This window comes from Carassius auratus, chromosome 13 (assembly GCF_003368295.1).
Source record: "Carassius auratus strain Wakin chromosome 13, ASM336829v1, whole genome shotgun sequence".
NCBI lineage: Eukaryota > Metazoa > Chordata > Actinopteri > Cypriniformes > Cyprinidae > Carassius > Carassius auratus.
Genome location: NC_039255.1, coordinates 23,505,795 through 23,519,095, shown reverse-complemented (window position 1 = coordinate 23,519,095; position 13,301 = coordinate 23,505,795). Strand labels below are relative to the sequence as shown.

The window sequence follows — 13,301 nt, the reverse complement described above, 5'->3', positions numbered from 1 at the left end:
TAGAAATAAATTTTACAAAAAACAAACAAAAAAAAAAAAAACTGAAGAAAAAAAAAAAAACACTGCACTGATGTTCTCAACTTTGCAGCAGAATAAAGCAAGATATCAGTGCTTGAGGCTGCTGTAATAAAGACCACAGCAGGTTAGGTGTTGTTTTTGCAAACTTTATTCACGTTGGCTGCTGAAAATTCAACACTGCCATCCAGTGTTTAAAAAGCAGAAGACAATATTAAAGGTATTGTAGGGTGAATTCCATTAAAACGGGTCCAGTTTTAAGACTGTTAAGATTTTTTGTAACATTATTTATGTGACAGCCAAAGACTGTCGACATAGCCTATAGACTATGTATGTATCTCTCTCTCTCTCTCTCTCTCTCTCTCTCTCTCTCTCTCTCTCTCTTTCTCATAGTCTGAGCAAATGAAACAGTGATAAAATGATTTATTATGCACATACTTACTGTAGAAGTAGGCTATCATCACTAAGAATGATCAAGAATATACGATAAGGAGCAGTAGCTTGCTGGTATTATTAGTTCCTCCACGCCTGTAGATGGCAGTAGCGTGTCGCTGCACCCAGACATTGGCGCACAGGCGTGCTTAACTCATACCTGTTCCACAGACTTATAACTACACAACAGGCAGCAAAAACGACTTCAGGCTGGGCAACGATACGCTACCACGGAGAAGAAAACTCCATCCGCCCCGGGGGAAAGTCGAGAAGGAGGGGAGGCCCTGCGACACCGGAGGTGAGTCCGAGCGGGGTTCTGGAGCTCGCGAAGGCCGTTAGTTTGTTTTTGACACAGAGGCCGCACTGACAGCTAGTTACAGCATATGTGTGTCCTGCTAGCGACGCGACGCGACTCACTCGCACGCCCTCGAAGCCGCGCGCCGCTGGCTCGCGTGGCTTTCACTCTGTAGAGTTTAGTTTTTAACGCGTTTCAGTTTGACGCGTCGCGTCACGTTCCTCGCTCGCAATGTTGATGTTAGCGCTAATGCGCACTTGCTCAGCTTAGCACTTTTATCATCTCAGGAGAAAAAGCAGCGCGTCTGGAAGAGTTTAAACCCCGTGAGAGGCGAGCACAGAGCGGGCTGAGGTCAGTGGATCCTCCGGAAGGCATCGGGCCCAACTGTCGCCAGCGACTCTGAGAAATAAAAGAGTTTAACTGCTGGGTGACATGCAAACCGTGCACATTCATAAGATTTCTTTATGAACTTGAAACTTTCTTTTCGAGAATAGCAGTTGATGTTTTGTTGTCACGTGTCACAAAACAATCTGACCCAAAAATGAAAGGTCTGCCCCTTTTTATTTTATTTTTTATACTCCCTCTCCGCGTGCAATGATTCATGACTAAGTCCTTGAGATGGGATGACTAATATCCTAGACTTGGATCTAGAAAATTAGTTATTTTTGAAGCTTTGCAGCATTGGTCACCCTTAATATCTTTTAAAGTTTCTCCTTTTTATTAGTTTGTAGTCAAACTGAGTAGTCAATGGCAGGAATACAAAGTGTCTCTTTCACAAATCCTAACACTTAAGTTCTGTCTTTTCTTAGCTTGAAATTGTCAGATATAATAATAGTTCACCCAATAATGACAATTCTGTCATGTACTTGCTCACCCTCATGTCGTTCCCAGCTTTTTTTGTTCATCATCAAAATGCAAATTAAAGGGTTTGTTCACCCAAACATTAAAATTATGTCATTAATAATAACTCCCCTTCATGTCATTCCAAACCCGTGAGACCTCCGTTTATCTTCAGAACACAGTTTAAGATATTTTAGATTTAGTCCGAGAGCTCTCAGTCCCTCCATTGAAGCTGTGTGTACGGTATACTGTCCATGTCCAGAAAGATAAGAAAAACATCATCAAAGTAGTCCATGTGACATCAGAGGGTCCGTTAGAATTTGTTGAAGCATATTTATTTATTTATTTTTTACTTTCAGTCCCTTCCATTGAAAGTCAGCCGCACCCAAAACCTTGGCGTCGTCCTTTCTTTCCAACCCCATAAGACTTTTGCTGATATGAAGATATTCTTGTCCCGCACTGAAACCCCATTCACCCAAAACATTGATTCTTCAAAAGGATCATAAACGCAGTTTTTCTTCGAAACAGAAGCTCAATGTTGATGTTTTTTTTTTTTATGATGTTGATGTGCAAAAAATGTAAACGCTTCAAAAGGATCATAAATATCTCATAAAAGCACTTCAGATATGGTAAACAAAAAGGTTTCTTCTTGCACATCAAGCAGGTTCAGTTAAGCTTATGTTTAGTGATACCCTCATATTGTTCCAAACACATACGTTTTTAAGCAAGTAAATAATAACAAAACTTTTTTTTGGTTGAACGAATCTTATAACTTCTACATATGAATGGACGTTTATGTAATGCAGCACTTTTTTTTTTTTTTTGTTCTTTAGCATTTCGGGTGTATGATGTAATTTGAGATATTATAGTTGTGGATTTTAAGTCTTATATCCTCATTCCATCGCTCTTTGTGTCCTCAGCTACCATGGTGGGTGAACGCCGCAACGGCAACCTGCTGGTTCAGCTGGGACCGAAGCTCCAGGCTTACCCAGAGGAGCTCATCCGTCAGAGGAGGACCCTCGATGGCCAGACGGAGTACCTGATCCGCTGGAGCCTGCTGGCTGTGGAGGACAGCAGCAGCTCAGGCGGCAGCAACGAGGCGAGCGGCGGCAGCAGCTCGGGCGGAGGAGGCTCTAGTGGCTCCACCTCGGGAGAGAGCAAGAGCGAGAGCATCCTCATGTGGATGTCCACCGAAGACGTGTACGCCAACTGCCCCACTCTGCTCGGCAAGCGCAAGGCTGACTCCCAGAGGCCTCAGCTGGAGGAAGAGGAGCGGCCCAGCGGACAGTTCCCCGCAGATGTCACCTTTGACGAGGGAGAGCTGCTGGATATGAAAGACGACGTGAAGAATCTGGTGCGCCGCGCCCGGAAGCAGATGGCTAAGAACAGCGACTTCGGGATAAGCATCACGCACACCATCCACGTGCTGAGCGCCTACGCCAGTATCGGCTCGCTGGTGGGAGTCTTCAAGGAGACGGGCGCTCTGGACCTGCTCATGGAGCTGCTCTGTAATAAAGAGCGACAGACCAGACGCAGCGCTGGAAAGATGCTGCGAGCCCTGGCTTCTCATGATGCGGGTAAGCAAGGCTGTTTGCAGCAGGGCCTGGATTTCAGATTTTGGTGGCTCTTACGGGAGGTATTTTGTTTTAATTTGAGACGGGAGTTAGGGTATTTTTTTTTACGCCAATCATCCAGTCTAAAAGTTTCCTGACTAGGTGTATTTGTGTTTTAAAATTTATAATGTTAATTCTTATTTATATTGTGAGGAAGATACTTAAAATATATATATATATATATATATATATATATATTTAACAAAAAAAGAAAAAGATAAGTAGTAAAATAAGAATAGATTAATGACAAGCAATGGCACAAGCAAACTAAAATTAGTAAGTTTTTCAGGTAGGTTTAACAGTAATATTCAGGTACAGGAACAGAATAATATGTTTAACTTTAAAATGACCTTGGTTAGTCTTCAATGTATAAATAAACATTAATGACTGACAGCAGCAGGTTTATTTAGGTTGCTGTCTCTTTAAGACCTCATGCACGGATCAAACGGTGACACAAGTTTTGTTTCTCAACTGCTTACATTCACTTAATCGCCTGTATACGACAATGTAAATAGACTGTTCACGTGAATACTCATCAGGACGGCCACTTGGACATATTTTTGTATGTATTTGGCCGTTTACGTGCATTAAGCCATGCGTGTGTGCACGTCTTGAGTGCAAGGCGGCTGTTTTTATAGTCTATGGTCCGCTCACAGAAGGGTTCTCACAGTCACAGAGCGAGCAAGTACTGAATTGAGCACTTTAATGTTTAAAATTGTAATATTTAAAAGCACGTGCAAATAGTAATTTCCTGCATTACAAGCGTGGAAACTGCAGGAATCTGTAGAATTATGCACAATCGAAGCCTCTTTATGATAAGTCATGTCACTCGGCGACCATCTCTGAAACGCCTCTCGTGCATCCAAGTGCAGCTCCTATCTCTGTGAATGGGGAAACGTGCTCAGTCCTAAGAGCACGTCTCAGAGCACTGACTGTTCGGGACGCTTCAAACAGCAGCTGCAGTGATGTGTGGCTCTTTCATTCAGAAGGCGGGGCTTATTGAGCGTTGGATTTTCTTCATTTAAAACCATTCGAGTGACATGTCTTGGGTATTCTATAGATACTATTCAGTTTCTTGCACAGACCGATTGTTTTTTGTCTTTACACATCAATGTATCATCACAAGCCACAGGGTTTAATTTGGTTTTGTGTATTTTCTTTCTTTTTTTTTTTTATTGTATGTTTTAGCCGTGATTCACCTCCATTGTAAGACTGACAGGCTGCAACGGCAGGGCCTGAATTTCGTTTTTTAAACTGGGGGGGAATTCCCCCCTTACATGGGTCACATGGGGGGGATCTAAAGATTATGGGGGGGAGAATAACTTTTGATGCATCGGTCTAATTTAATCATGTTCATTTATTAATATCTAAAGATTTGTATGCATGAATTGTGCATTTCCAGTTCTCAAATCAGTTAACAAAAAAAAAAAAAAAAAACTTTATACAAAATACATCATGCTCTTCAAATTGACATTAAGACCTCTGTTTAAACTATGCCTATGCTATATATTAATGTCTATTTCAGTTCATGTGTTTCAGTTCAGTTCAATTCTTTGCTTTTTTTTTACTTTTGATATTGATATCGTAAAAATTGATATTAAGAACTCAGTTTAAACTATAAGTATTTATGTCTTTCATACATTTCAGTTCTATTTCAGTCATTTTTTTCCATTTCTTTGTTTCATGTGACTTATTCTAAGTTTCTCATCTGTCTCCTCATCTTCATTTCTTTCCATTTGATGATGGCTCTGTTGAAGTCAAACTGCTCAAGGGAAGGTCCAAGCTCTGAAATGATCATTAGATTTGTGAGACTTGTATTATTCAGTGAATTTCTGAATTTAGTTTTGATCCTGTTTTGTGTGCTGAATCCACGTTCACACGACACACTCGCTACTGGTATGACCATGGCTGTCTGAATGAGTTTCTCCATTTCAGTGAAAACTTTTTTCTTTGGATCGTGATCTGCATCATCCGAACTTGTCTTTCGCTTCAGCCAACGGTCCATATTTAAACTACTGCGCTAACCAAACAATTAATTGTCTGTGGCCGTGTTTGTGCGCGCGGGAAATATGCTGCGCATAATGAATAGAAAACAAGGGGAAACGCGCAGTCACATGCTCAAAAAAGTGGAAAGCTCGGGCGCGCGCGCCGCAGTCTCATTTCCACAAGCGCTTGCACTCTTGTGGCGTCTGTCGTTGCCATGCAACCAACTGCGCTCTCCATGATGACAAGAAGGATCAGCAAAATATTAATTGATTTCTAGCCCTTGCGTTAACTTTATTACTAGATATATTTAAAGATATATTTATGGAGATGAAAAATAATAAAGGCGTCCTGTACAGCTATGATCAGCTGTTCGGCCGAGCATTCAATGTTGTGACGCTGTAAGCTGATCAGTTTGTTCGTTGCTGCCGCGCTCTATCACTCGCACACCATAAAGAGCAAAATGTTTTTTAATGTTTCAGTTTCGTTATTACAACGACAATTTGGAAGCGGATAATTTCTTCACAAACAGCTCATTTTGACTCAATGTTAGAATGCTGCACCTACACTTGATAGTGTGAATAAGATCAGCGCAACGCAGACCGCTGCATTGACAGCGTGAAACATGATCTGTCTACAGCAGCCAGGGCTCCGCTGTTTACCGTCTATGAGCTCAGCGCTGAGACAGAAAATGCCGGTCCAGCGCTGATTGAGGAATTAAATTCGAAAATAAAAGACAATTTGACATATTTTTTCTCGCATCTGTGAATTTATTTTTTAATCAATTGCTCTGAGATGAAGCAAATATATTTGTGCGGGAATTTCTCGCACTATAAAAGCTAACCTTGCGGGAATGGTTTAAATTATGCGCAATCCCCGCATTCCCGCACCGAAATTCAAGCCCTGAACGGTTTGTGTTAAAGGGGTCATATGATGTGATTTCAAATTTTCCTTTCTCTATGGAGTGTTACAAGCTCTTGGTGCATGGAGAAGATCTGTGAAGTTTCAAAGACTAAACTCTCAAATCCAAAGAGATATTCTTTATCAAAGTCAAGACCCTGCCACGCACCCCTAAAACACCTCATTCAAACACGCCCCACATGTGTTTATGGAAAGGGGCATTACATTTTTGACGAGTGTTTGCAGTGTTCGGCCAATCACATTGCACTGGGTCAGCTGGCGAATCAGATCAGGCTGCACTTTGTGTTTGAAACTGTCAAACTATATGTTTGAAAGAGGCGGGGCATAGAGGACCTACAATATTTTTTTTTTATTAAAGCATGTCAACATATTCTGTTACACCAAATACACCAAATAATGGTCTTTAAAAAAGCATCATATGACCCCTTTACAAATCTTTGTGTTCTACTGAAGAAACAAAGTCACATACATCTTGAATGCCCATTCTCATTTTTGGGTGAACTATCCCTTTAACTATCCCTTCATTGTATTGGCATCAGACCACGGCCCAAGTTTGCTGAAGCCTCCAGGTTCCCGGCAGTGTGCTGTGAGGTATTGGGTAATGTGAGTCATCAGTGAAGCGCACAGAGCTGTGTCATGGCGCTCTCAGCACTGCGTGTTGGCAGTGTCTCAAGATTGTACTGATTCTTTAGGACCCTACTGGACTAGATGAGATAACACTCTGTATTTTTAAGCACAAGATCGACTGAGCTCTTTGGTCATGATCAATATATATTTTTTTGAGCTATGCCTAAGATTAGAAAAATAACTAGTGATGTTAATAAATCAAACACATAGAGGCGGAAATGATCAGACGTTACTTTTAAGCCTTGTTCTTGTGGCACATTCGTACAGGATAAGTGAAGCCTGTGATTTTACTCGAATCTCCCAGATATGAATGTTCCTTACCACATACTGCTATACATTTCATCCATCTCCGTCTAATCCTTCAATTTCGCTTTTCTTAAAGTTTTCAGCTTTCTCTCGAGTTCTTTTTCAAGTCTTGAACAAATTGGCACAAAATAATGTCTTGATGAGTATTGACGTAAAAACAGTTGGTTAGGTCTTAAGTGAACATTTAAATATCGGATGTGCATTAATATAATGGACCCGTGCATTTTTTTTATTTTGTTTATCAAACAAAAGAAAAAGAGAGAGTTATTCACTGCTCCTAACGAAGAACTAACTTATGTAGCTTTAATGGATATTTGTGTATATTTATGGCAAACAATTTTAGGTATGTGGAAAACGCGGGCGGAATCCAGTCATAAAAATGGAATTCAATGTTACGGAATTTGTCAAAATTTGAATGAATGAATCAAAAGTAGGTCATTTCACTTAAATCAAATCGCAATGTAGACTAGTATCTGTCAAAATTAAGCTGGGAAAGTCCATTTAAATATGAATCTTGCATGTTCTGTGTGTCTGTGTTAAAGAATGGTGCAGAAGCGTGGTTTTGTTTATTACACACATATGGAAGCGCGCGTTACACTCATAGTGATTTTAGCATCTGCTGTATCACTAAATGATGACGTGAACACATGAACAACATCTCCAGAACTGCACTGAGAGTCTCTTCATGAGCATTTGACTGTTTGATTTGAGTAAAACTAGCGTCACATCACGTACACAGAACTGTAAAGGTATTCACAGCAACCCGTCAAAATAAGTCTGTTCAATTTAAAGACAAGTATTTGCCAGATATTTAATTACTATTGTTCTGCAGAATGTACATAACCTACTACTACTACTACTACTAAAAAGAAAAAAAAAAACACCTGTAGCATTTCACATCAATCTGTGTAGCCCCTGTGTAGCCCCTCTCTTCCACATTTACCACAGTCACACCTTTTTTTTTTCTTTTTCTTTTTTTACCTTTTATAGATATTCTATCCTTGTTAATTGCATGTTATGTTTTGTCATATTCTTAACATTCCATTAAGTTTAATACTAATAATAAATAAAGCAATAAATTATTACAAATCAAAGTTATAGCCTACATATAAAACCGCGACAAGTCACTGTCTCAATGAGCCAGGTTTCACGTCATTCTTTCATTCACGGAAAAAAAAATGCTGTATTTAAGAATGGGTTATTAATCACGGACTCATTTAAAGCCGCTGATTCGTTCACTAACAACACCGCTTGCTTGGAGATGCACACCAGATGATGTGGATTTTTTTGGAACTAACATGACACTATTGTGTTTAAAATGTAGGCTACATTTAAAATGTTAAATGTTAACTTAAATGTTAACAGGTTATGTGTGTGTTTCAAAGAGAGTTTAAATCGATCTCAATGTACCGTGCGTTACCAGTATTTGCTCTTCATGCTATTAACATCCTATTATTATTATGCAATTTGATTGGATATCATGTATTTGGACGTTTACGGCACTCCCATTTTCTTGTTTTTACAATAAAAAAAACACTATTTTGTCAGAAATATATGTTCAGTTTTAGTCTTAGCCTACTTTAAGCTGGGGTAGAATTAAATGAATGCCAAAGCTCAGAAATGTGTTTGCGCACCACCTCACGTATCCCCAAGGGTACGCTTACCCCAGTTTGAGAACCACTGCTCTAAACTATGAGCACTTTTATATTACTATAAGATTAAAATTATCAACTTAAGTCCAAACTTAATTTTAATTACTATTTATAAAAAAAAATATATATATATTTCCCTAATTTTTCAAAAATATAGTGCTGCTTGAAAGTTTATGGACACTTCACAATTTTCTATATTTCTGCATAAATATGACCCAATTCATCATCAGATTTCACACAAGTCCTGAAAGTATACAAAGAGAACCCGATTAAACAAATGAAAGAAATATTTTCTTTGTCATTTATTTGAGAAAAAAGACCCAGTGTTTAATTTCTGTGCAGTGCAAAAGTATGTGAATCTCTATCATTAGCAGTTAATTTGAGGGTGAAATTAGAGTCCATCTGTTCAGAGGTGTTTTCAAACAGTATAATGACTATCAGTTGTCATCGCCTGCCCTCTGATGTCCGATCACGTTTGTGGAAGTGTACATGAAACAAATGAGATCTCTGAGGACCTCAGAACAAGAGTTGTTGTTGCTGGAAAGATGTTACAAAACCATCTCTACTTGACTCCACAAATCCACAGTCCCAACAGATTGTGTAGAAATGCAGGAGATTCAGGACCACTGTTACCCTCCTCAGAAGCGGTCGACCAACAAAAATCACCCCAAAAGCAAGACTTGCAAAGGTTGCAAAGGAACCCAGGGTAAATTCTAAGCAACTAAAGGCCTTCGTCACATTGGCTAATCTTTATGAGTCCACCATCAGGAGAACACTGAGCAACCATTGTGTCCATGGCAGAGCTGCAAAGAGAAAGCCACTGATCTCCAAAAAGAAAATAAATGGCCATCTGCAGCTTGCTAAAGATCACGTGGACAAGCCAGAGGACTATTGTATAATATTTTTATGCACCAATGAGACCAAAATAGATTTTTTTTGGCGTTACGTTTGAAGAAAAGAACACACTGCATTCCAGCATAAGAGCCTCATCCCTTTTCTGTGCATGCAAGCTGAAGCAAGCAGTTCATAGGAGGAAACCCACCAACATCACAGAGTTGAAGAGGTTCTGTACTGAGGAATGAGCTAAAACTAATACAGGATGTTGTGCAGGACTTCAGCAGTTACAAGAAACATTACCTGCAGTTACTGCTGCAAAATTGGGGCACACCAGATACTGAAAGCAAAGATTCACATTAGGGATGTCAACGATTAATCGATGATCGATTAATTGTCGATAAGAGATGCAATCGATTAAGGCTATGGATGGTCGGTTAACCGATTCAATGTTGGGCTGCGTGCGGCTCATGCGCACTCAACACGTGCGAGCGGCTGTGAGTGACGGTGACGATATATAAAAGCATCATCATTCATTCACAATGTACAAATTAAGCTTTTAATGTGATTTAAACTTTAAAGTACATTAAAATAGAAACAACATAAAAGTTCTTCAACATTAAATGCAATAGAAATGTAGTTACTAATCATTTCATCAGATAACTGTTTTATATCGTGCGCTTTGCAGGGCTGCGGGACACAGTGACAGGACAGGTAGTCTATTCATTCCTACAACTTGTTAATTCATTCCTACGAATTATTAATGTGGCAATTGTCCATGTTTCATTAATTGTGTTCCCTAAATGACCCATGATTTAAGTGAAATAAGGGAACAAATTAATAAATCGAACGAATTCTTAATTCATGAAATCTTTAATTTCCCTTCCCATGTTTACCACAGTAAGAGATGCGAAAACAGTTATTAAAAGCGAAAGATAATAAAATAAACCTGGGAAATTAGAGGGTTAGACTATGAAGATTTAGGAAAAGAAACAATGCCTAAATATACTGAATTTGTGGAAATTCGTGACCAACCGGCAAACCAGAACAAAGCCGCGTAAATGAAGACTATGGGGTCCAAAAGCATGGTCGCGATCTAACATTTTCCAGTTAACCTATTATTCCTCTAATAAACAAAGCTTTTATACCACACTTGTCATAATCAGATCTTATCATTTCTAAATAAATAATTGCTGGATTCAAAACAGCGATTAATAGGCGCTTTGACCGACACATTCCTGGAGCATTCAGTTTAAATAGACCGTAGTATACCGGTCCACTCTGCTGTTATGCCAAGGACGTTTTTGCTCATATGAAGAGGATCATCTTTTCCGTCTATATGCGAATGCGTGTTAAGTACAAGCCTAGTTTACATTATAAATAATAGTTTAACATTCAAATACATTGCGAATATGGAAACATTTCGATTTGTGCCGAATGAGACATGAGCAATAACCTCCAAATAAATCTAGCCAAAGCCGCGCTCGCTCATCCTCGTCTGCACGCATGCACTGTCACGATCTAATGCGCTGTATGCCGGATTTTTAAAAATCTGACATTTTCTAGGACAGAATCCAGCAGGATCAAATTAATTTGAGCAACTGTGTTTTGGTGCAGCAGCGCCGATGTAGTTCACTTAATGTGCAGCGCAGTCACACGCGCTCCACATTTCGGATAATTTTATACAATAATGTCAGTTGAAAACATTGCAATTGTGCTTTAAAATACAACAACGAGCACCACAAAACCATTTAAAGATGCGCGTTCAGCGTTCTCCTTCCGGGACTGTCAACAAAGTAAAATTACCTCAAAAGTATGGCGCGCTCTCTTCATTTTATCAAATGATAATAATCGCATCTATTCATTTTATAATCCTGCTACTAGCATTTTATTCAGACTAAAACCTCTTTAATTCAAGTGAGAAAGCGTTTTGTGTGTGTGTGTGGCTTTTGCACATCCTGTCATACCGCTGACTGCGTGCCTGCAATAGACGCATTTTGCAGTATTATGGTTAACGATTAATCGATTAATTGATCGTTAATTTAAACGACGATCGATCATGGAAATAATCGAAATTTGACATCCCTAATTCACATACTTTTGCACTGCACAGATATATATAACCATGGATCATGTTTCTTAGTAAATAAATGACAAAATATATATTTTTCTCACTTGTTTGTTTGGGTTCTGATTTTCTACTGTCAGGACTTGCAGGAATCGACATAAACGCTTGTCCGGGACAAGTGGATTTTGTGAAGGGGAAAGTGAAAGAGAATTTTACTTGCCCGACCGGACAAGTAACTTGATAAAAATTGTAATAATAACAAACAACTAAACTACGGCAGCACCGAAACTTTGAAAATCTAATCTAATAACGGATAATGTATGGACAGTATCAAGATCGGGTCAGTTGAGCCTCGTTCAGTCTGATTCGAAGAGAAATCAAAACTATAAGCACAACAGCACACAAAGAGACAAACATGAACAAGCATACTCCAGTAGAAAAAAATATACATATTGTGTCTTCATGCAGAAACATAGACATTTCTAAAGGGTTTACAAACTTTCAAGCAGCACTGTAAATATTTATCTCCCCTAAATATTTGATCATACATTACATTTGTGTTTTTACAGTGGGGCAACTGGTGCACAATAGCTTACACACAGCACAAGCCTGATTTGGAGTTGTGTGTGAGGCGGTCTTATGTGTGTGCTTTGAGTGTGCATAAGCGGGCGAGTGTTGAATTGTTTAAAAACTCAAAGACTTGAGGCACAATATGCAAGTTTTTTTTTTTTTTTTTTTTATTAAAATATCCACAAAAAAAAAAAAACTAGAACAGTGTTGTGTTTTGCTGACGTGTAAATGTTTCTAAGAAGGTTTAAATCCAGAGAAATAAGCTATTTAAACTTGGGACATGGACCGTGTCCATAGTGTCATTGTGTCGCCTGCCAATGATGTCATAACCCCCTCGATTTCCAGTTTTGTAGGAAACATGGAAACACCAGAGACCCTTGAATATGTTGTGCGTTGACTACACAGAGTAGCATTATAACAGAACTTGAAAATGTATCTAATATGATAAAACAGCGCTGCACCCATCTCTCACACACAATACATACTGTGCCTTTAAAAAGACAAATGCAAATTATAAACTTTAGTGGTGTGACACTGCCTCAATTGTGAAAGTGATAATTCCTTTGTCAACTGTGCACTGTGCAGATACGATGATTTGAACCGATATCAGCTTCAATGATTACAAGGGAGGGGCTTTTCTCACTTTCTGGTATGACCCATTCATAATTTGAATGAAAGTTTTATTTTTCATGCAAAGTTTTCGGAGTGATGACTGTAAAATTGCCATGTTTGGCAGGTACCTATATATATTACAAATGGTGTTAAATTACATTATAATGTTTATAGAATACAGAATTTAACAGCGTAGAAAAAGGTCCTCTCGTTACCCATTTCAAAACCGATTCAAAAGTATTGAGATATTTGAATATTCAAACAAAAAATAACTATCACTGTTCAAACAGAATTGCGATTACTTTGAAACTGCTCCTGTCTGCCATCGGTTTTAAAAAGGTAGTCCCAGCCCAAACTCCAGGCCAGTGGTTGAGGCAGAGTTTGGGATGTTTAGATAGCACCACCGTGTTTGCACTTTTCAGTTTCCGTATAGCTGACACTGCATGTTTAACTGGTGTAGGAGACTTCTTAATTACTATGATCAGTAGTAAGTAGTAAAACAAGGAAGTAGCATAATTACAGTATTCTGTACT

General features: G+C 39.0%; 1 protein-coding gene across 4 annotated transcripts in view; it reads left to right on the top strand.

Moving 5' to 3' along the window:
• Positions 1-553: 553 nt before the first annotated feature.
• Positions 554-13,301, top strand: part of LOC113113060 (cullin-9-like) — a 61,158-nt gene continuing 48,410 nt past the window's right edge. For 3 of the 4 annotated variants that reach the window (XM_026279211.1, XM_026279210.1, XM_026279209.1), the window contains exons 1-2: positions 555-745; positions 2,503-3,159. In XM_026279211.1, the coding sequence (XP_026134996.1) occupies positions 2,508-3,159 (652 nt within the window). In that variant the 5' untranslated portion in view covers positions 555-745; positions 2,503-2,507. Of the gene's footprint in view, positions 746-2,502; positions 3,160-13,301 lie in introns of all 4 variants that reach the window. The other variant, XM_026279212.1, reaches the window with a different exon arrangement.